Source organism: Haliaeetus albicilla, chromosome 8, assembly GCF_947461875.1.
Source record: "Haliaeetus albicilla chromosome 8, bHalAlb1.1, whole genome shotgun sequence".
In the NCBI taxonomy this organism is placed as follows: Eukaryota; Metazoa; Chordata; class Aves; order Accipitriformes; family Accipitridae; genus Haliaeetus; species Haliaeetus albicilla.
In genome coordinates, this window is record NC_091490.1 from 41,602,105 (window position 1) to 41,625,925 (window position 23,821).

Below are 23,821 nucleotides of genomic sequence, written 5' to 3' on the forward strand. Positions count from 1 at the left end.
TTCTGTAATGCTCTGCTCATTGCTTTTGTGTTTTTTTTTCTATCATCAAACTTCTTCCTCAAAGGCAATAACATAAATAGGTGGAGTTATCTCAGTAGGGAACACTTCTCTGTGCAACAGGCTCTGGTCCCACTTCTGACCTTTTACAAGCAGGTAAGAGCAGAGGAGTGGACACTCAGCTTCTCGGAGCCTCCTTGGCCTTGCTCCACATTTCCCCCCTGTCATTTCACCTTCCTTAAGTATTCCGCCCCCCCCGCCCAAGCACAGCTTTACTGTAAAGATTCTTATTTAGCCTTGTATCTGGTGTGTAATCTCAGTTCATTAACAGAGTTTTCTTAAATACAAAAATACTTCAAGCCATGTCTCCAGGGGCACATGGGAATTTTGTCTTTTCTCAAACAAAAAACTTCTTTCTCTGTAGTTTCAGAGGGGAACTGGGCAAAGTGATGTCTTGATGCCTCAGCAGAGGCCTGCAGCCTCTCAGAAGTCTGTGAAGCTGGTTTCCTGAACCTTCCTGGGTCTGATGTGAGAGGTTTAGGGGAAATGGTGCTGCTGGTGCCCTGCAGCAAGGGGAGTGCACCATGCACACAAAGTAGGCATCAGTGTGACGGGCCAGAGGATACTCTGCAACCCCAAGCAAAGAGGACTGCTGGAAGAAAACAGTGGGACCTCGTGGTGCTTTGCACCTTCACAGGGGGCCACAGCGACTCCCCAAAGCGTCCCCTGAAGATTTTCCCTCAAATTATTTGGTCAGCAGCAGATTATGAAACAGAACCCTGGTGTGCCATCTCCTAGCCTCCTCCACCCCAGAGGTGCAGACATGCAGAACAGTTTTCCAGATATCCCTGACTGCCCCTTTGCTAATTCTGCAGGAAAGAACCAGAGAAACACAAATAAATTAATTAAAACTTATTTATAAAACCTTCCAGTAGCCTCAGGAAATCAGGAAAAGAGTTTTTTTAGTTACTTGAAAATAAGCACAAGGAAAACAGTCTCAGGAGATTGCAAGCTCTTTTGTCCAACAAAAAAGAAGGTAATTTTCTCCTGTGCTCCAGGAAAGTGGCACCTTTTACCCACAGTGAAATAAGAATAGTCCCAGTCCCAGAAGAATCACTATCATCTAGGGTTTGAAACTAAGTGTGAGTGTCTCTGGCCTTGGCTGACCTGCTGTGTCTCTGATCAAGCATTCTACCTGGTTTCTTCCTCCCTGTCCTGTGGACCTGGTGTGACAGTTTCTACCTGCATCACGTTGTGATCCCCAATCTGAACCATTCGAGCATGTTGAATGATGAGAGACGGGATGCCTCCTGGACCTGGCATCATGTTGTAGTGGCCTGATGGTAGATTAAGTGGTTGGAAAGGAGGGGGACCCATCTGAGCAGGCATGGGGTGACCAGCGGGTGGAGGTGGGTATGTGGCAGGAGGGACAGTCGAAGCAGGGGGGCACCACTGTTGGGGTGATTGCCCCAGCAGCTCCAGCCGTGTTGCTGACAGAGGCACCTGGGGAAGGGAGCCAAGGTTGAGAGCAGCCAAGTTCTGCAGTGTTTGATACCGTTCCTGATACAGCTGTAGTTTCTTTCTCTGCATCAGGTCCCACATGGCTTTCCTTTCATTGATCCTGCTGGTGGTAAAGGTGTTCTGCACTGTCCTGGAGAACCCAGGAGAGTTCTCATCTAATGGCATCAGCCCGCCGAGCGTGCTGGGAATCTGACTCCGCTCCAGGGGGTTCTCCTTGGGCACAAAAGGGATGACTGAGTCACGCTTGGATGGTTTCAGGATGGACTCCATCAGAGCAGTGTTTGTCTGAAACATACACAGGTCGCATGGGAAGTTCTTGGTCAGCAGAAGGATGATGAAAGCAGAGTTTTCCATAGCATCCTGGAAGCAAGTCAGATGGCTGCGTCCAGCAATGAAGAAGTCCTCACAGAGTGTAGCACCATTGGGAACCCCCATGTTCTCCAGCAGGTCCTTGACCCGATGGGCAACAATCTCATCTTGGCTAGCATGCAGGACAACAAAAGTGAAGAACTTTCCCCCGCCTGGCTCTGATGTGGGCAGTGGTTCTACAGTTTGAAGAGGAGGAGGCCAGGCTGGAGAGGGGGATGAGTGAAGGGGAGTGGGATATGATAAGTTGGAAGGAGCTCCCTGAAGAGGACGGGGAAGGGTGGAGGAGAAGGAATAGGTAGGAGGAGGAAGGGAATAGGTTGAAATGGAAGTAGGTGCAGAGTTAGAAGGAATGGCTGCTGGAACATGGGAGTCCTCCATGGACATGTGGGCAGGACCAGTATCCACTGTAGCTCTTGAGTCAGGAAGACCCGTAGGTAATTGCTTTTCATCTTGCTTTTTGTCTGTGTTTTCTTTTGGTGTATGAGTTTCTGCTGCCACTGTGCTGGAAACATCACTACTTTCGACAGGTTGGTTCACAGCACCCATTGTGGGCAGCTGTATTTCAGGAATAGGGGGAGTCGGACGACATGAACTGACCTGCAGAACCTTCTCCGATCGGGGAACTTGGGCACCCGTGTCCTGCCCGGGATGAGAGTTGGGTCTGCTGGTCCAGCTTGTTTCGTGCAGGCCGCAGCTTTGTCTGTCCCCATCAGGCTGCCCAGCACTGCTGGTGCTCCCTTTGCACAGCCGGCTGGGCTGGGGGACATGCTCGTGGGAAGAAGGTTGGGTGTGAAAAACAACTGTTGGAGACGCACTGATCTCCAAGCAACTGGGGAAAGAGGGACTCCCCAAGGAGCGCAAGGTCCGTGGGCCTGAAAGGTCTGAGTTGCCTCCAATCTGCACTGGAGAACTTCTCACCACGTAGTTTGGGCTGGCCGGCTGGAGAAATCCCACGTCAGAGCTCAGCGTCTGAAATTTGTCACCTGGGCCCATGCTGACAGCAGAGCCATGTTTTTCCTGGTCCTCAGGTGGGATGCTGTTGAGTGTGTCCCCCTGAGTTTCCTTGCTGGCTTTGCAGGCTTTGGTGGCAGCCTGGCGGGCTCTGTCCACGGCTTCATGACTGCACAGTTTTTCCTCCGCCAACACTGAGTAGATCTGTGCCAGAAGCGCCATGGCACCTGCATCCAGCTGGGGAGGCTGCAAATCCTCCCCATCTTCCTGCACTCCTGTGGCACCCAGTTTGGTCTGATGGACATACTGGGCTGCCCGGTTATCTCCCAAGGCATCCAAACAAATTCTTGCATCCACTTCTTGCCCCAGAGTAAGCAGGACCATGGCTTGCAGTAATTTGCTGCTGGGCCCAGATATCAAGTGCTTCAGTTTATATTTGAGGCTAAGGAGTTTATCTTGTGGGATCTGGGATAGAACACTAAAAATGTCCTCAAAGCTTGGCTGGAGCTTGGCGCTCTGTGCCATCTCATCAGCTGGTGGCCCAGACGATGGACTGACACAGCATGGATGGAAAAAGCATATTACAGCACTCGGAGCGGAGGTTTGTTTCCCTGTGGTACTCTGTGACGCCCTGGTCGCACTTCATGTACCGCACAAGCGAAAGCTCTTTGCTGCTCAGGGGCTCAGCTCAGAACCAGGGTATCTCTGTCCTGAAGAACCTGTGAAAAGAACACAGTGCAATGTTCAGAAATAGCAGTGTGGGGAGCTGGGGGGGTCCTCGCAAGGCTTGCAGAGCTCCCAGGCTCTCCCTCACAGCTCTCAAGTATTTTTGCATCCACTCAGTGCTTGCCGATCTGCCAGCGCTCCACGCATTATTCCAACTCTGTTATTAAGGAAAGAGCACGTTCTTTGCCTTCATTTCACGTTAATTACAACTGTTTTGAAATAATTGCTGAACTAATAATGTACTTAGGTAAATCCAAGTGTCCGTCTCCTCCAGGCGGCTGGTTCCAGGGCCCTCGCAGGCTCCTTGTGACGGGCGGTGGAGGAATAAAGCGCGCTGAGAGGAAGCCCATTCAAATTGCTGGTGCCAGGAGGGTTGATAACCCACAGGCATCCTCCTTCAGGCTGCCTAATGTAATTGTGGACGTTGTATCTCCATCCACATCTAAACCCTGAGCCCTGCTAAACCCTTGCACTCACCAAAGGCCTCTGACCGGGGCTAAATTAAACAGCAGAACTTGTCCGAGTGGAGGAGCGGGTGCCCGGAGAGCCCAGCCGGGAGGGACACGGCTCGCAGGCACTGACTGAGCCTGGTGGAAAACTTGCCCTATTTAAAGGGAGCACCAGCAAACGCCCCAAAATAGCTCTCAACTGGGGAAAGTTTACAATTTCAAATTGCTTTTTCCCATCTCATAAAAATCCTCTGATTGCCTAATGAACGAGCTCACGCCCAACCTGAGGAAGTGGCTGGCTCTCTCTCATGAAAACCTCCGCTTCAGTGAAACGGCGGCAGCCGGGAAGGGCCGGCCGGACCCCGGCCGCTCGCCGCTGCCTTTCCGCCCGCTGACTCACCGCAACGCCCCGCTCCTCTCCCCGCTTTCTGCTGCCTCTCCCCGACCGCCCACAGCCCTTCGGCCTCGCCTCCTTTGCCGGGCCCCGCGGAACCGCTTCCCCCCCCCGCTTCTTCCCCGGCTCCTCCACCCTCCCTCGGCGGCGAAGGGAAGGAAGGGCCCAGCCTACCTCCGGGCCGGTCCTGCTCGCCGGCCTCCCCCCGCCTCGGTGCAGGCGGAGCCGGCTCGTCCCGGGGCCGGGGGCCGGGCAGCGCTTCCCTCGGGGGCGGGGGGGCAGGCGAAAGCGGGACGATCGGGGGCCGCGGGACCCGCCCGCCCCGCTGGCACACGAGGAAGAGGCGAGACCCGGCAGGCAGCGGCGGGGCGGAGCGGGGCGGAGCGGACCGAGGGCGGCCGGGAGCCCGGGGGGTGGCCGTGGTAGGAGCGTTTCGGCCCGGGTGAGCTGTCGCCTCCCTCCCCCGAAAATGGCCGGGGCCGGCGGTGGAGGAGAAGCCCAGCGGTGCGCTAGCGCCGGGCACCGTCTGCAGGTAGCTGGTGTCCTCCAGAGGAGCGCCTGAAGGTATTAAAGGCGAGCTGGTGAGGGTAGACTGGGCGGGGAAACGACGTTTCCCTCTAGTGAGAGACCGCTGGCATTACCTCTGTAAGGTGGCCGGGTTAGCGTGAGCGGGGCTAGAAACCTAAGGGCTGAGGAGAGCAGGAGCGGTACAGGTGCAGTTGACCTCAGAAGTCTTGGGGACAAAACAGCAAGGATGCTTTTCTGCTTAAGACTGAGGCAGAACATGGGACCTGCCAAAAGCATTTATTTTTCTTCCTCCAGCAAGGTCAGGGAACACGCAAGTTGTTCAGAGAAGTGATTTGTTAAACGCAAACATTAAATTCTAAGCAGAGAACGTAACACTACAGCTTTAGATATACACAAGAAACAGACATCTCTTTGAATGCAGGTCACACTTTATTTTGAAGTCTGCTTGCCATTATTCCAGCCTTAGCACAGGGACCACACCAGGACATAAGTTACCGAAATAAGTTACCTTAGAAATGATTACAAAGGATTGTTTGCTGGGAAAATAACCAGCACCTATCTCCCCTATTTTAATAACAGGATATCCCATTAGCATGGCAGAGTAACTCCTGGAAAAAGCTGCATCATTTGCCACCTTCTTAATGGCTGCAAAAGGCTTCATGCATGGAGTTACTTAGACACAAACAGAAGATCGCTGAAGTCATTTATATGACTAGGAAAGATAATCCCACTGCAAATTGGCATGCTTAAAAGAAAATCCCACCTTGCTAAGTGTTTCTCTATGAAAGAAAAAGTGTTTGGCTGATCCATAAAGAGAAGTGTCTTCTGGAGAAGCAGCCTCCTGGCCCCAGCTGTTCATGGTCTGCTGCAGGGCTGAGCCTCTCCGGAAACACAACATGCAGAAAGGAAGTCTTGTCTGTAACACATATTTTTAAACTTGTAGAAGGAGGGAAATGGTATCAAAGGTCAAGCGCATCATCCTCTCGATCTCTGCAGCTTGGATGAATTAAAAACAAATCCAACATTAAAAAAAAGTTGAGACCAGTTCTCTCCCACAACTTGTCTCAGCAAGAATTAGCCATTCACACATACAACTGGGCTGACTTAGAAAGCGGAAGTACAGGTCCCTATCTTGCCTTTCAGTGCAGCAGCATGATTTAAAAAAAAATAGTAAATCAATATATGGAATCACCCCACCTTGGTTATCAAGTCTCCATGCAAACTACATCTTACTGTAAACCCAGCCTGGGACAGGGAGAGAGCAGGAGGCAGTCTTAGCATGACTGGTAGTTGGACACACAATTAAAAGATAAAATGCTGTTCTAGCCAGGGAGCCTTGGCCAGAAGAGCTGGAATTCTTCAGAGATCTTCCTCTGGTACATTAGTTTTTATCTCCTTTGCAGCCAGTGCCACCTCTGTGTCTTTCTCTGCTTTCTCTTCCAGCTTCTCTAGCACTTCACACCCTTCCCCCAGGATCCTGTTTGCTCCCTTTGGCTCTTCAGGTGTCTTAGCCACCTCCTTTGACAATGGAGCTTTTTCTAGCATAGGTGATTTTATATCAGTCACCAAAGCTTTCTTCTTCTGCTCTCTGCTATCCTGTGACACTTTAGCTATTGCCCTGAAAGGACCCACAAGCCAGTTTAGAGGGGTGTTCTGAGTTACATACTCAAACAAGTCATCTAGGGACATTCGGGCTTCTGCCACACAGTCCTGGCTCTGGGTCAGGGTGGTGGGGGAGAGGTCCTGGAAAGACATAGCACTGGAAAAAGAACTATGGAGCTTGTGGATATTTCGAGTGGCCTGATACACAGCTTCTTGGATGTTGCTGGGGAGGCCTTGGATGCTGGCTTTCAGATTCTCATAAACAGGTTGTAGCTGCTGGGTGATGATACGCAGCATAGCTAGAGTCCGTGACTCTACCTGCTGGGAAAGAGATATAGCTCAGTTACTAGGGCAGATGAGGTGTACACCATCCACAAGAGGCCTGATTAAATATGCCCTTCTAGGGATACCTCTGCTTGGGAGGCAGTTTTAACTTGGTTTCCCTTGGGTTGGGTCAGGCTCCAGTCCACCCACAGCTGATGGAGCTTCTCCTGCCCATCCAGAAGCTTCTGGCCAACCTCCTTTTTCACAGATTCAATCTGATGGGAAAAATGAGAGGAAGAGCTGTATTGCAAGCACACAATCAGAGAAGCACAAGTGCTTCCCTCCCAGGGAGGGATCCAAGATGACATGCAGCTGGTACAGAATGGAGGAAGAGCTTCCATCTGGATAGTAGGGCAGGAAGACTACAGACAGGAGGAAAGAGGAAAAAGCATGTTTGTACCAGTTTTATTGCCAGCTGTAGTCGTGAGAGAGTATCCTGGGTGCTTTGCTTAATGCGCTGCACTTTGTTCAAGGAGTGGTGGTAGGCTCGGTGGCGGACTTTGTTAGAGAGGGAACCCAGACGCACAAAGTAACTCTGTTGCTGTTTCTGCTCCTCCACAGAAGCCATACCAAATCCCTCCACAGTGGTGGCCAGTTTACCTGGAGGAAACAAGAAGAGAGATGCAGCTGTGCTCCACTCCCACAGCTGTAAGGGGGGGAAGAGGCAAGATCACTCATTAAAAAATATGAAGGCTGAAGCTGTGTAAGCAGTAGAGGTTTGTAGTTGCTCAGATATTAAAGGTAGGCTAGTCCCTGCTCAACATGTTCTCTTCAGAGAAGCAGACTTGACAGATAGGTTGAAGCAGGCACCCACGTGTTTATTTGCCTTGAGGCTGATGGGCAAGGACCAGCTAGCAAATGCTTGAACTCTGTCCCATACCATGTGGCAAGTCAGTGTTGACAGACAGCCAACTTGGTGACAAATTCAGAGCTACCTGTCTACTTCAGAAGATGGGTCTTGCAGAGTCAGGTGCTCTCTAGTCATGTGGGAAAGGATTTGCGTTTACAACCGCCAGCTAAGCATTTTCTCACCTAGTTCCTCCTCTGTCATCGGGAGGTACTGATCCACCAGATCTTCTGATATACCCAGGACAGATTCCACACCACCTGCCACTGCTTGGCTCACTGCCTTGGCTTTGCTTATGCTGTTGGTCACCACTGAATTAGTCTTCTCCACACCCTCCTGGATAGCCTCTTTGCTCTGCTCCAAAGCTGTATTTATTTTGCTAGTTATGGTGCCATATGCAGCATCCAGAGCTGTATTGACTGTAGAAGTGACCACTGATTTGGTCTTCTCAACACCATCCTGAACAGCCCCTTTGGTTAGGTCCATTGCTTCAGTCACTGTGTTGGTCACAAGATCCTTTGCACCCTGGGCAGCCCCTACAGCAGCAGTAATCGTAGAAGCAACTGCAGACTTGGTCAGTCCAACACTGTCCTCCACAATGTGTTTACTGAGGTCCACAGCTTCAGTCACCTTGTTAGTCACAAGGTCCTTGGCACCCTGGGCAGCCTCCACAGCATTGACAATAGTAGAAGCAACTGCAGACTTGGTCAGTCCAACGCTGTCCTCCACAATGTGTTTACTGAGATCCACTGCCTCTGTCACCTTGTTAGTCACAAGGTCCTTGGCACCCTGGGCAGCCTCCGCAGCATTGACAATAGTAGAAGCAACTGCAGACTTGGTCAGTCCAATACTGTCTTCCACCATGTGTTTAGTGAGGTCTACTGCCTCTGTCACCTTGTTAGTCACAAGGTCCTTGGCACCCTGGGCAGCCTCCACAGCACTGTTAACAGTGGAGGCGACCATTGACCTAGTCAGCTTGACACTGTCCCCAACAACATTTTTAGTGAGGCCCACAGCTTCAGTCACTTTATCAGCCATTGCTTCTTTTGCCTCACAGGCAGCATCCATAGCAGATGTCACTTTGGTGGAAACCAGCTGCCTGGTGTCTGAGATTACCTACAACAAGGAGAAGGAAAGATTTTTTTTTTAAAATTGGTTTTCCCTCCCTGAAGTAGCTTTTCCATATGGCTAAATTGTGCTTGCAGTCTTGTGGGGGAGCTGGGGAAGTCAGTACACCTATATTTACATGGACATGTTCACTTCCACATGCTGAAAGCATCTCTCCAGCTTTCATCAGCTTGCAGTGCTTCCTCTAGCCCATACCAGGGACTGACCTGACAAAGCAGCTGAAATTTATTTCCCCATGTTCTTCCATACCCATAACAGTTCCATCAAGCAAGACATCAAGTCATGGCTTCCCCAGGAAAAGCCTTTACTTTACCTTATCTGCTGGCTGTTGAAGGAAAGGCAAGTTCTCCTCCAGTTGATCCAGTCCTTTACATGCATATTCATTTACAAGTGCAACTAGAAAAGACAAGAGGTACCAGTTTATTCTTCAATTTGGAGAGGGGTTTCTGACCCTACAATGGCCAATTCAGGATACACTCATGAAAGCAAGCCAAAAAAAGTCACCACCATTCCAGGATGGGGTGCGTGTGTTTTGTTAAAAAGTGAACAAACCCTACAATTTGGCAGGTTCAAATAGTCTCCATTTTGCCTTCCCAGCTTGCTAGCTATTGGCAGCACATTGCTCCAACTGGAGTGTAATACTTGCCCCTGGTGGGTAGGGCGACTGGTTTAAAGGGTTGAAAAGTTGGGATGAGACAGACTGAGCTATATCCAAGATGGACACTGCTACTACCAGTTGGGATGCTCATAACTGGGAGTGGTGGAGAAAGAGCAGGGAGTTTTTGCTTAGTGACTTAAAGAAACCACAGACAAGAGGCCAGACTTTGTTTCTGCTACCAACAGTTTCATGTCCATGAAATTCAGTGGGTTCATTGAGCAGCTGGGACTGCTGAGTGGAAGACTCAGTGCTACAATTAACTAGAACAACATGCTACAGGAAATGTATATCACCCAACAGGCACATGAAACTCCCCTCCCCACCTATTCCTCTGTGTAGAAAGGGTCACTCCAGCCTCTTCACTTACTTTGTGGCTCAAGTTGGTTCAGGATGGGCTGTGCCCCACCAACCACGCTACCTACTGCGACAGCAGCCACAGTCTCAGCCACACTGCAGACACCACTGAGGTAAGGATGTGTCTCCTTGGTGTAGTTGTAGGCAGATGAGACCAGGTTGAATGCAGAGTTGAGCAAGGGCAAGCTGGTTACCCGATTGACAGCACTCTAAAACCCAAGAGAAGTAAATGACATTAGAGATCCACCTCAAGCTGGTGAGTGAGTACCAGCCATGTGTCTATCCAGAAAGGTCCTAAGAGGACATCCAGTCTAGCTTCTCATCCTTCTTAAACTAAGAGTTGAAGGGACTCATCCAGAGACCACTAGCAAGTCAGCAACAAGCCAGGATTGAAAATTCAAGCTCTGGGCTCATGAATTCTGAGTCACACTGAGTTTCAGCATCAAACCCAGATGTGGAAATAGGACCTGTAAGAGCTCATGTTTCAGAATTACTTGCATTACTTGAGCCAGCCCTGAAGTTCTCTCTTGAGAAAAAAGTTAGGTTCTGTTCATACGGTTAATCTTTCTGCTACTCTCAGCCTGGTTTTGAGGTGCTGACCAAAGTTAGTTTATCAGCATTTCTGTCAGCAGATAGTTTAACTGTTGCACGTTAGAGTACTAGCTGTCCTGCCACCTACCGCTTGCTGCTGTTCCTCAGCATTTAGCAGATCTTTTTTTGTGGTCTTTTCTGATGCCATACTGAATTCAACTGCAGCTGAAAGGAAAAACAAGAGTATAACAGCATGAGTACAACAATTTCCTTCAGTGAATTAAAGTTTTACTAAAACTGGTGAAAAGCAGAGGGCAAAGTTGGGATCCATCATTCTGCATGTCCTAGGAATATTAGAGTGACATCACTAATCTTTCTTGCAAGGGTATGAAGATATTTGAGACTCCATGATTTATGATGTTCAAGTATTTATGTAGGACAAGGACTGTACCACCCAGTCACCTCCCTCAATCCCCAAACAGCCAAATACTTTAAATAAACATCCTACTTATTTTATTGCTGATAACATTTGACAGGCTTCAAAGTTGCAGGTTATCAGATAGTTCTCACCCACTTCTGTGTCATGCATTTTCTCTGGTAGAGATAATTCTGGTTCAGCTTCCCGCTACACAGGCTCTTTGCTGGCCAACGACTGGAACACTTGAAGGAAAGATGTACCCTGCAGAAGCAGGGCTAACAGTGGGAATCACTGAATGTTGTCTTACTCGATCATGACATTGCTGTCCTCCTAACAAGTCCTGCTGAAATGCAGCTGCAGCAGGGCTTGTTACAACAGTAGTGTAAGTAATTTTTTAGTTTTAATTTTCAAAACATGATAAGCTCAAATAGTTTAATAATGGAGTTTAAAATTAGAAATATTTATTAAAAAAACCTGAACTTGTTTAATACCCTGTAAGGGGGTAAAGCCCTCAGTTTTCACCCACTTTGTCTGAAGTAGAGATGGGTTTTGCAATGGCTTAATCCATTTTCCTCTGAGGGGGAGGAAGAGACTGGCAGGACTTCAGCTCTCCTCCAGAAAGGTGTCAGGGCCAGAGATTGAACAGAGATGCTGAAACAGCAATAGGCATATTTTACCTTCTTGAAAAGTGTCCAGAGTTTATAGCCCCTCTCCTCTGAAGTACCCTTTGCAAAAGACATTGAGATGAGAGTCATTTGAGTCATTCCACTATGCCTGTGTTCATAGTGGGGAACTTTGTTATCAGCTTCCCCACCACTGGTAACTCCAGCAACACTGGCAGTCTCACAGCTCTGGGAAGGATATGAAAATCCTTCAAAGTTTTCCTAGAAGGATGAGCCAGGTTTCACAGCTGCAGCATTCTGGCTGGCTACCTTGAAACTTGCCTTCCCATCCTACTAACCAGCTAGGCAGTAAATCCCTCCTCACTTCCTGTGAAACCAAGTCTCAGAAGTATTCTCGTTACATAATGGGATTAAAGAAGTATAAAAAGAAGTATAAAAGTGATGCAATATCTTGAATGTGTATTGGCATCCCCAGCATAGACTAGGTCAGTATCTGGACACTCCAGTATCGTGATAAATCCAGGATTACTTCTCAGCCTTAGTCAGGCACAGCAGGGATTTCAGCATATTCACTCTTCAGTGCAGTGTCTGCTTTTCTCTCCCTTGCCAGTTAATTCCTATTCTTAGAATTGCTATGGCATTTTCCAATGAAAAAACCCCAAACCAAAATTCCTCACAAACTGGATTCCCAAGCCAAGCACTGCTCCAGGCTCACTGGCAGATTCTACCCAAAAAACTTGCCATCTGATTTGTGACAGAGACCATTGTCTTGTTTCTTATGTTCTTTAACTTGTGTAAGGTTTTTATTTTGCTGTGGAAACAGGAACAGAGAGCTGGGTAAGAAGTAGTGAAACAACCATGGATAGAGCTAGGGGGGACATCTCAGGAGGTAACTTGGCAGGACATCAAATATTGCTGCATTAACCATGCAATTAGTCAGCATTTTAGTGAGATTCAAGCAAGGCAGGGATGCAGAGTGCTACATGTCAGCAGCAAAAGTTGTTGCAAAAGTTGTCACAAAAGTTGGGACCTCCAGCCTCTCAAGCGAGAAGCCCAGATCCAGCCAGCGCACTTCTTTCTGCACAATCCTGACAACCACCCTGCCTGGGGGGCTGCCCCATTTAACAGCACAGCAAAAATACAGCTTGAACTTTATCAGCCTGGGAGAACTTCTAGAAAACTGCTCCAGAGAAAAGCAGGGCTTGAACATAAAGTCTCAGTCCCAAAGTCCACAGGGTTTGCTCAGTTAGTGGTTATTCGCCTTGCTCTGCTTCAGGGCAAGTTTGTTGGTTTTTTTGAAGCCAAGTAGGCTGAATCAGTCTGCAGCCCTGTCACGGGGCAAAGCACAACTATTTCAATACCATTACAAACAACCCCTTTGCTCAGTTACTTTACTTCTAGACAGGTAGGAAAAACCTCAAACTGCAGAGTGTCTTACTGACCTTGGTGTCAGGGTTAGCACACAGAGGCACACCACAGCAAAAAAAAGGAGGAAAGGACTCTAGTATGCTAGCATAAGTCAGGAGTAAATCCTTGGCTGATGTAAAAACTAGTGCAAAGTTAGAGTCAACCTCTGAAGTACTAGGAGCCCATCTTAATTATAGGTGCAGCTGTGTCAGTGACAATCCTTGCAGCACAGTCACATTAGAACATGGTTTGCTTTCCTCTGTGTAGGAGGAATCGGCATGTGTTGCAAACACCAGTATTTGTTGTGTGGGCACATCTTCATGAGCTCACAGCATGGTTTTATTTTCTCTTTCTAGTCTCTTCCCTACAAAAGTGCAAAACAGACCTTGTTTTACTTCAGAGAGTGGAGGAAAGCACAGAGCTTAGCAACTCTGGGTCAGTTGTTTCAGAATCCTTTGGAGACAGGCACAGCTTCAAGCCAGCATAGCTGCAAGTGGGAATCCCAGCAGGCAGACCCCATGCATGGGAACCACCAGGCAGAAAAGCACAAACAGCGTCACTGTTTGCTTTGGTTACGGTTTGCTTTGTATGAAAATTATGATCAGATGATTTCATACCATTGGTACATCAGAAATTATTAGGTCACTGCTGGAGAAAGTTCTTGCAACGGGTAGTTTCAGAAAGATGAAACTCTTCAGTGCACGTTTCTAGCACGGCACAATAGCTTAACTGCTGATTATTGCCCAATTTGGCACAAGTCTCAGCTCAGTGAAACAGCAAGGGCAATGGCACCAAAACTGCCAAGCTGCTACCCATTTTCCCTGCCTCAGACTGTCACAGCCAGTGCAACATGCTAGCCTGGCAGAAGAGCAAGTACTTTCCTGCTGGGGTAAGCACCGCCTTTGATTTCTGTCACTCTGACAATGACCAGCATACATAAAGCTAGTTCTTTAACTTGTGCAAAGTTTTTATTTTTCCTGTGGAAAGAAGCTCTGCCCCATGAAGATAGCCTGCTGTTACATTGTCCTGCAGACAGAGAGGTAGGATCTTGTTGTTCAGGAAGTTTTTCTCCTTTCCAAATGTGTTTTACCTTGGGAAGACAGATTGAGCCATAGCTAGCGTGCCTGGTTCAATAGCTTAACTGGCAATTCCTTAATGACCGTTTAGGAAAACAAAGCTAAATTTAGTGCTTTAGATATGAGCAGGGAGGGCTAATCTAGGCAAAGGTATTAATTTGTGGTTAAAGCACTTATTTACATTCTTTGAGATTTGCCACTGATACCCCAGTTCCCATAAATGCAGTCAGCAGAACTGGGTCACAGGATGTCTGCTGCAGTGGGAAATGGCACTGCCCACAGCTGAGGGAGTTGTTTGCAAGTGCTCTGAGGGCAGGGTTAGTTTTGGGAGGAGGATGAGATGATTTTCAGCTTTGACCTTCAGACATTAGTTCCAGAATTGGTGGCAGAGATGCCCATCTAACCCTTCTGGAAAAGTCATCAGCATTAGGGAACCTCAAAGATTAAAGCCACTTTTGCAGATGGAGGGCAGGTTCCCCAGCCCCCCCACTTCCAATGGAAATTAGGCACCACAGCCAGTGGCCCATTACTAGGTCAGTAACTCCTTGGAACAGTGAGTGTATAAGCTATCCAAGCTACGAGAATTTGGATGTATTTTAGGAAAGAGGAGAGGGAGTTTAATTAAAACAGCTTCTGGGCTTTCCAGTACTTTCCATTTACCAATTTTTCCATGAGGACAGAGTCAGTTTCAGACAGAAGCTATAACTTGCAGAGCAAGCAGCATGCTGCTTGCTTTTTAACACACATTTTCATCTGGAAGTTTCAGCAGAACCGGCTTCAGTAATTGAAGTCCTTCGCAGCCATACCTGAAACTTCAGGTAATCACAACCACATTTAAGAACCCTGTTAGCCTTGACAAACACTAAGCTAGTTTGCTAAGTGCTCCCTCCAGCAAGCTGGCAGAGCCATGCATGACTGCAGCCTCAGTCTGCAGAGAAGACAGTGCTCTTGAGCAAGAAAGTTACCTTGTCACTCGGGCCACCCCCTTCGTTAACACCATTATCATGCCTACACCAAATAATCATGTGAAATAGCTACAGGCAGGTCTGGCAGCACTGTCAACAGGAAGAAAATGCCCAACTGATCCATCTGCCTCCCAAAGCACGTACCGCTTCCCCCAAACATCGACACAAGTCAGCGGTGTTGTCCAGGGTGCACATCACATGCTGTCCCTGTGTGGCTGGGTGGGAGAGCCACCTCCTGCAGCCCCCCGACACAGCTTTGATCTTCACCAAATGATAATCAGAAACAAGCTTTCACACCTGTCCTGGTTTCAGCTGGGATAGAGTTAACTGTCTTCCTAGTAGCTGGTACAGTGCTATGTTTTGAGTTCAGTATGTGAAGAATGTTGATAACACTGATGTCTTCAGTTGTTGCTCAGTAGTGTTTAGAGTATAGTCAAGGATTTTTCAGCTTCTCATGCCCAGCCAGGGCACCTGACCCAAACTGGCCAACAGTGTATTCCATACCATGTGACGTCCCATCTAGTTTAGGAACTGGGAAGTGGGGGGCAGGGATTCGCCGCTCGGGGACTGGCTGGGTGTCGGTCAGCGGGTGGTGAGCAATTGCCCTGCACATCATTTGTGCACTTCAATCCTTTTATTACTACTGTTGTCATTTTATTAGTGTTATCATTATCATTATTAGTTTCTTCTTTTCTGTTCTATTAAACCGTTCTTATCTCAACCCAGGAGTTTTACTTCTTTTCCTGATTTTCTCCCCCATCCCACTGGATGGGGGGGGAGTGAGTGAGCGGCTGCGTGGTGCTTAGTTGCTGGCTGGGGTTAAACCACAACAACACCCAAAGGTGCTCAATCACAGATCAGAGACCCATAGCATTACCAAGAAGTCACCTCAGGGCTAGGAAGAAGCATTTAGGGAAGAACTCAGAGCCTTTCAGCTCTTCCCCAAGGCACAGTAGATGCAGCACGCCTCCATATGGTGTCACCTTTGGCCTCAAAAAGCCAAGACACCCCACCCACAGATGGGGGAAAGCTGCAGAAACATAGCACACAGCTCTCCGCTTTCCCCAGGAGCTGGAAAAGCCCCGTGAGCACAGCTGGGGGAACACAGCCCCTCAGCAGGTACATTTTTAGCCCCAGTGCTCCCCAGGGCCAGGAGCCAAGGGCTCTAGGGATGGAGCCAGCTCCGAACCCAGCCTTCACCCTCCGTCCCTGCGAAGGCTGCAAAGAACCACCCAAGGCAAGGGGCTGCAGAGCCCCTGGGGAAGCAAAGGACAACTTTGGGGAGTCCCTCTCCCCCCATGCCAAACCACAAACGCCTCCCCACCAGCCCCACCTTACCTGCCACCTCCGCTCCTCAGCGCTGACAGGATGGGGAATGCTGGGCCTCGCCCCACATAAATACCCCAAGGGCCCGATGAGCAGCTGAGGGAGCCAATTGGAATGCTGCAGGTGCTGGCCTGGCCAATGGGGAGGGGATGGGAGAGGGAGGGGTGGGCGGTGTCTGTGGGGCGGGGTGAGGGAGGCAGGTGAGGGGCTTGGGGTTCCCTCCAGGGACCTGATGGCCGTGGGGTGGGTGGGGGTCCTGCTGTTTGTCCTCCCCCCCCATAGGGACATACCTGTCGGGGTGTCTCAGAGGGCCCTTATGGAGGTCACCCGTCCCCAAGCGCTTTGGCCTTGGGGGCCGCGCTGTGGGGCGCCTTGCCCCACGGCAGCTGTGGACAGGGATGCACCCCCCCCTCATGCCCCGGCATGGCGGGGTGCTGAGGGACACAGGCGCTGGAAGTCTACGGAGATCTGTCCCACGGTTGCGAAATGGGCTTGGCCCAGCCGCCTGCAGGCACCGCTCCTGTTCCCGTGCTCTTGCACGCCTCATCCTGCTTGCCACCACGTTGACCCAAATGCACTGCCTTGCTTCTGGGAGCCAAGAAAGGCCTGGCCAGAGAGTGAGCTATTCCTGCAAACACTGGAGCAAAGACCTGCTGGCAAAGGTGTGTCTGTGCTGCTAGGGACACGGATTGAAGCGTGGGCCTTGCCCGCCGTCCACAGTGGGGATGTGAAACATGTCCTCAGCCTGGGTTTAGCTGTATGTCCTGGTTTTGGCTGGGATAGAGTTAATTTTCTTTCTAGTAGCTGGTATAGTGCTGTGTCTTGGGTTCAGTATGAGAAGAACGTTGATAACGCAGTGATGTTTTCGGTTGTTGCTAAGTAATGTTTATACTAAGTCAAGGATTTTTCAGCTTCTCATGCCCAGCCAGCAAGAAGGCTGGAGGGGCACAAGAAGTTGGGAGGGGACACAGCCAGGACAGCTGACCCAGACTCCCAAAGGAATATTCCATACCATGTGGCATCATGCCCAGTACATAAACTGGGGGGAGTTGGCCGGAGGGGGATTGCTGCTCAGGAGCTAGTTGGGCATCGGTCAGCGAGTGGTGAGCAATTGCATTGTGCATCACTTGTTTTGTATATTCCAATCCTTTTGTTATCATTGTAATTTTATTATTGTTATTACTATCATTATTAGTTTCTTCCTTTCTGTTCTACTAAACTGTTCTTATCTCAGCCCACGAGTTTTACCTTTTTCCTTCCGATTCTCTCCCCCATCCCACTGGGTGGGGGGGAAGTGAGTGAGTGGCTGCGTGGTGCTTAGTTGCTGGCTGGGGTTAAACCATGACACCGTAGCACTGGAGCTGCTTGGAAAGAGGGTGCTGGGGCAGGAATTCAGCCCCTGTCCCCCAGGCTGGAGGACCTGTTCCCCAGGTGGGCACGTGCAGGGTCAGCCAGTGCCAGCAGGCAGCTCGTGCTTGGCTTTTTCCAAAGAGCAGCTGCGTTAGCAGCCAGTAGCACAGCTGGAAAGTCCATGCATGGGTGGTGGGGCTCAGCACAGCAACACCTGCTCTTGGGCTGCTCCATGGCATCACAGACATTGTCAAGAAGCCCCAGAGAAGCAGGACATGGTGTCTGTGATGTGAAAACATCACTTAGCCATGACATTTTCTTGGCAAATCTCTCCTACCCTGCAGCATGGGTGCTGTAACTACTCAAGGAGTAAGACGTGCTCTCCCACTCTCAGCCTTTGCCTGGCTACAGCAAATACATGATGGTGAAATACGCTGCTTCTCAAGTTTGCTGTGATTTTTGAGATAGGGATTGCCTTTTATTTTTATACTTGCAGAGGGCACAGCAACGCAGGACTCTGAGACTGCCTGGGGGAGGTTTGGGCTTCTTAATAGCAATAACAAATAATGAAAATTTTAGTTAACGCTTTGCTTTTCCATTTGTGCCTTTTCATCTTCAGATCTCAAAAAATGGTTTGAAACCATCAATTAAGCTTCCTGTTTTCTGTTTTCAACATCAGTGGGGGAGGAAACTGAGGCACAGGTAAGAATTGTGTGAAGTCTTCTAAAGCTATTAAACTGATTGAGTCACCTTGGTTTTGGCCAGTGAATGCAGGAGACCTTGGGTCTCATTTCTGTATTGTCCGCAGTAAGCCATGAAGGCAGCGGGAGCAGGAGATTGTCAATGGTTTTTGAAAATGTGCTGTTAAGCTGACAAAAATGTAGACAATTATCACTTCTCAGCTTTAAGGTTAGAATGAATCCCCCTCCTTAATTAAGTCAGACTTATCATGGAGTCGTTGGCTGTAAAGACCTCTGGAGGTCAGGTAGTCCAACCTGCTGCTGAAGACAGGAGTATTAGCAATGCCAGGTCAGGTCAGCTGTGGGCTTTGTCAAGCTGAGTCTCAAAAAGCTCCGAGGGATGGAGATCTCACACAGCCTCTGTGGGTATTGGATCCAGTATTGCATCACGCTCCTAATGAAGAAGCAGTTCCTAATGTCCACTCTGAACTTCTCCAGCTACAAATTGTGGCTTTTGCCTCTTGTTTTACCACTTACACTGCTGGGAAGAGTTTTTGCAACATTTGTCTCTGTGAGATAAACTTCATATTCTAGCATGACCTGGGAACCTTTCATCTAACAAACTCCCTGACAGTGCATGGTCCCTCCTTTGAGCTCATTCCCTTCACAGGATAAATTGCAGTTTTGAAGTGTTCAATGCTGAAGCTGATTAGCAGGTGTCACATTTATAGGTTGTGATGTGTGTACGGGAAAGAATGGACATTCTTGTTTGTCCTCTAATGATCTGATGACAAGTTTTGGGTTTTTTTTCAGGAGCCAGGAATCAGGAAATTAGTCCTGTGTTTTTCTGAATGTTGGCCTGTATATGGACAGTGGCTTTACCTCAGCTAAAGTGTGAATTATGCAAATTGTTAGTTAGTTCATGGGTGTGAAGTGTCTGAGTAGGTCAGTTGCAGTGGTGATGGTGAAAGTCTCATGAGGCAGGTTGTATTTCATCACCTAAGTGTGTAAAACAGCACTATCTGCACGATACACCATCGTGTGGCTTGTCATGTGGCACAGACAAATGTGAGCAGAAGTGGCAAGTGGTTTGTGTGAGATAACATCGGTAATTATAATTAATTAATAAGACAGTATTTAATATCTAAAGTGTAGGTTTAGATACTAGGTCAAAATACCAATGCTTGGAGCTCCTGCTGAGTGGTAGACCTGCCTGCAATGCCAGAACACTGAAAACGTGGGGATTGCAATTTCAGAGCAAAGGTTTGCATGATTATTTCTGTGATTCTTGTTACTGTATAAACGCCACATACTTAAAGCCAAGATAAAATCAGTTCTAAGAAGTTTGGTGGGCGTGGGAAGGGCGTAGGAGGAAGCAGAGAAACATGTTTGGGGAAGAGAAAGGGAGTCGTGTTGGCTGGCGTGAACAAGCCCTATGGCACTGGGCAGCGCTTCCCACAAAAGGCAGCATCATGTCAGTAACTGCGGCCTTTGTGTAAATGCTGCATCATCAAGACATGGGGCAGAATCCTTTGGTGATGCCCAGACATAAGCCCCATCTCCCATGCCTGTCGGCAGCCAGGAAACCCCACTCCTCTACAGCGCTGCTGCTAGCTTACAGCTCTTGTTTCAGCTGCGTCCTGGGGTCTGCATGGCTTCTCAGTTGTCCCAGTTCTGTTTGGATTTCTGTTAAGTGGAAAACATGCAGGTATGTGGAGGATTTGGAGGATCAGGCCCTTATGTTGGGTCCCCACTGTTGGGCGCAATTCCTTTCCCTGCTCTGAGGTGCGTCACAGCTCAGCATCATCTCTCTGGGGACCAGAGGCCACATGTGACATTGAAGTGCCCCATCTGCAAGTGTTCATCTACTGCAACGGAAATGATCTTGTTGATTGTCCATGGCATTTACTCCATTAGCGGCCTGCCATGATGCCATGGTCACCTTCCCGGAGGCAGACACAGGCACGAGAAAAGATGATTCAAGGGCGAGGCATGTGTTGCTTTGATTTCTGTTCCTCAGTTAAGTCAAGCAAACCCCTTGGGCTTCCAGCAAACTGCTTGAGAAGCTCTGTACTGCTGAGCTCAGGTGTTCCTCTTTTAGGAGCTGTAGCGCAGTGTTGTCTGGAGCCCACTGAGGGGACAAGTCAGCCTGTGATCTTTGCCATTCATTGCTGTGCAAAGTCCACAAGATGTTTGCTGACAGCCCCATCTGTATCCACTGCCTGGAGACTTTTTAATGTTCCTGTCTTCCTCTGTCCTCCACTGCTTCCCCTTGCTGGGAGTGAGTGGTCCTTGGGGTAGCAGTGGCAGAAATAGTTTTAGCTGATCACATCAACTTAAAAAGCACTCTTTCCCCCTCACACTCCAGCTTCCTGTCAGCCACAGCACTTGGTGGTGCTCATCACAGCAGCCTCGTCCAAGGCCACAGTCTGAAGGAATGTTGAGTGTCCTTGAGATAGTCCTGCAGCGCTGGGCGTCTGGATCCAGAGCAGAGTGACGGGGGCAGGGCTGTGGCAGAAGACGAATCCTTGCTGGATCCTGTCCTACGCTACCCATCTGTTAGTCTCTTTCACCAGTCTATGGCCTTCTGAAAACAGTTCTCCAGAGAGGTACCAAAAGCTGCAGCCCAGCTCTTGCCTCCCAACAACACCTCCTGGTCTCTCCAAGTCTTCAAAGCGCTTTCCTAGTTCAGGGCATGCTGCAGCTCTCTGCTGCCCTCAAACTGCATGAGCAGAAACAGGACTTGCCTGTGTCCTGCTGCCTGGTGGCCCATCTCACCTTGAGGGTATCCCAGCCCCTGCTTCCCTTTCGGCAGCTTACCTACCCTAGCATAAGGGCGGGCGGCAGCAGCTCAGGCGGGTTCCTTCCCTGAGCCCCAGCCGGCTCTGCCCTCACTGCAGGCAACAGCCTGACCGGTTCTTGGCTGCTCTCCCAGTCTTCCAGTTCACCTTTCTGCTGGTTTTCAGACTGCAAGTTGTTTTTTCTACACCCATCTGCTTCTCCCTCTTCTGCTGCACTCTTGCTTCATACCTTTAGGTAGAAGTGGGGTGGGTTAACATAATGCTGTTGGTTTTTGATAGATGAGAGAGGGTGGATGTCATCTGGGCCTGATAAGTGTGTCCTCTCCATCTCAGGCTGTTGGTGAGACCCCTACTCTTGCTTCCCCAGTAATCAGAAACACAGGCTCCCTTTACCTTACTCCCCAGCCATGGGGTTTGTCTAGATTTACCCCAATTATTTTGGAAATTGTAGGATCGTTAAGGAGGGCAGCATTTGTCCTGGACCCCAGCATCATCTCTTCATTTTGGTCTTCTGAGAGAAGTGGTGAAGATCTCATACAGGACAACTGAGTGCAAACCAAGTAGCACCTTTTAAATGTATTTGCTTAACCTGTTGTTGATATCTGTTGTGCAGACAATGGTTTCACCAAGGGCAAATATGTTTCTCCCTAAGGAAATCTGAAGAATCAGAGAGCCTCTTTGCTGAAGCAGCAGAGAAAAACTGCTTCTTGTTCAGCTTCCATCACCAAAGAGCCTTGCATGGAGGGAGAGGAAAACAAAATCTGGTGAGTTCCTGTTGCTGGGTGCACCATGACTCTGTATCATCCCAGTGCACGTGGAAACTTGAACATGCTTACTGAGACTGCTTGACCTTACATATAGGCCCTGCTGTTTAACGTAGGGGAAAGTCTCTTGCTGTGGTGCATATGACATGACTGAATCATCACTAGTCCTTGCAAACAGCTATGCAAAGAAAATGTATTTGCACACGTAAAAGCATAAATATTAGCGCCTGTGAGGAAGGCCAGAAAAAAATGGTTAAAAGCAGTATGTTCTAGCTATCTTGATTTTCTGTGACCAGCCATCCTGGTTCAGGGAGTACTGGCTCTCAGAGCACTTCCTACGGCTCAGGGGGTTAAGCCATACAATGCATCATGTGCTAGAAGAAAAACATAGTGCAAACCCTGGGACAGAGATGGCAGAATTTACTTACGGTGTCACTTAAACACTAAGAATAAGAAGGTTCAGCAAAGTAGTGGAAGTTTGTGGATGTTGAGTAGTAGAAAGTTAAGGCTCTAGATGAGAACATGAGAACTCTGTGTGTCCCCAGCTCAAATAGTTTTGCTTTAGGTCCCATGTTTTCCTGCAGTGGTTTCCACATCTGAGCATTGATTTCCAAGCTCCATGAAAACCAAACTATTTCTCTTAGAAAAGGTGAAAGACAGAATTTATTTAGTTGAACATCAAACAATGATTTTTCATGAGGACATTCAACTATTAGTGATGGGAGGCCATTAAATAGCTAGCTGGGGCAAAGGGCCAGTTCTCGGCATTTTTTCCACCTGTGTCAGGTAGAATAGTCTGTTTCCCTTACCTGATCTTGTGCATGTTCTTCATGATTTGCAAGGGATCTTCTCTATGGCTGCATATAGCTGCTTCTCTATAGCTTCTCTATAGCGGCATCTTCTCTATAGCTGGGATGATTTCAGAACCACAGCAAGTCCTTCGGACAAAGCAGATGTGGCCTCTTCAGCTGGTGAGTGTGGAGGGAAGCCAGGGAGGTTAGCTGAAGGAGAAGTCAAAGGTGCACATTCCTGAACCCAGCCGGCCTTCTGCAAGCTAAGCAACTTGCTGCTACCATGAGTCCTTTGAACATTTAGGGTGTTTGTACCTCTTGTGATGCTTCTTGTGGTTTTATGGGACCAGCCCCCCTGCTATTTTTCCCAGAAAGTGCTGTAAAGGCATTGTAAGGGCTGGACTTTGAATCATAGTAACTGTAACGGGGAGACTGTGCTGCCTACCCAAGGATAGAGTATCTGTTCCAAGGATTCCCCTTGGAATTGATAAGACCAGATACCAGTTTTTCATCCAAGACTTGTTTTAATGATGTTTATCAGCTGGTAGTTCTTATGTACATGCCTGGTCTTGTGTTTCTCCTGAAACATTGTGCCAAAACTTCACTTTGAACAATATTTCCATGGGCTGGGAGACTGTTAGAATTTTGTCTTGCTAACTGCATCTTTTTGCAAATTAATTCAACAATGCTTTAAGTTTTCATAAACTGAACTGGATATCCCTGCTGGCAGGAGAACCGAGATATTGTTTCTTCACAGCATGGGGCATTTACCAGATGGCAGAACAGTGTTTTCAATCAGAATTGTAACTCCAAAGAAAAGAAATGCCTAAAACAATCTGAAAGGGAGGAAACTAAAACTCATCAGCCTCTTAGATAACTGCAATATAACCAAGTCATGATCTTTTTTTCCGACATTCCGTGGAAACCCGAAGCTCCCAGGGCTTTATCTCACTAACACCAAGTTCTCTATAAGTTACTCTGACAATGTTCCTGTTTTAATAGGAAAGAGGACCTTAAAAGGAGAGCATATATAATTTAACCTTCAATGAAATCAATGTTCCACTACTAGAATGACCTAGAATTGAGCCTTATTTCAAGTGATTTGTAGACGCAACTGAGCAGTGTGTAGGATGCAGCCCAGTTTTTGCAGTATGTGGATTCACTGAATGAGTAAAAGTTTCTCTAGAAAGTGGGCTTCTTGTTTTCTGACTCCGATAGTTCTAGGGGTGCTACTAGTCATA

The 23,821-nt window shown here is 48.5% G+C and overlaps 2 protein-coding genes across 5 annotated transcripts; both read right to left on the minus strand.

The window, feature by feature from the left end:
- Positions 1 to 898: 898 nt before the first annotated feature.
- TICAM1 (TIR domain containing adaptor molecule 1) lies at positions 899 to 4,703 on the minus strand. 3 transcript variants are annotated; one of them, XM_069790259.1, is made up of 2 exons: positions 4,582 to 4,703; positions 899 to 3,557 (listed from the first exon to the last, which is right to left on the minus strand). In XM_069790259.1, the coding sequence occupies exon 2, from the start codon at positions 3,361 to 3,363 to the stop codon at positions 1,189 to 1,191; it is 2,175 nt and encodes a 724-aa protein (XP_069646360.1). In that variant the 5' UTR covers positions 3,364 to 3,557; positions 4,582 to 4,703; the 3' UTR covers positions 899 to 1,188. The 3 variants fall into 3 exon arrangements, with proteins under 3 accessions (XP_069646360.1, XP_069646362.1, XP_069646361.1); XM_069790261.1 differs by lacking the exon at positions 4,582 to 4,703 and adding an exon at positions 4,297 to 4,415; XM_069790260.1 differs by lacking the exon at positions 4,582 to 4,703 and adding an exon at positions 4,042 to 4,266.
- A 642-nt stretch (positions 4,704 to 5,345) lies between these two features.
- Positions 5,346 to 16,248, minus strand: LOC104322145 (perilipin-3). Of its 2 annotated transcripts, none has more exons than XM_069790263.1 (8): positions 16,207 to 16,248; positions 10,528 to 10,604; positions 9,862 to 10,057; positions 9,150 to 9,232; positions 7,894 to 8,824; positions 7,262 to 7,461; positions 6,948 to 7,076; positions 5,346 to 6,855 (listed from the first exon to the last, which is right to left on the minus strand). In XM_069790263.1, exons 2-8 carry the CDS (start codon positions 10,585 to 10,587, stop codon positions 6,295 to 6,297), a joined length of 2,160 nt encoding a protein of 719 aa, XP_069646364.1. In that variant the 5' UTR covers positions 10,588 to 10,604; positions 16,207 to 16,248; the 3' UTR covers positions 5,346 to 6,294. The 2 variants fall into 2 exon arrangements, with proteins under 2 accessions (XP_069646364.1, XP_069646363.1); XM_069790262.1 differs by having other exon boundaries at positions 5,346 to 6,858.
- Between the last annotated feature and the right edge of the window lie 7,573 nt (positions 16,249 to 23,821).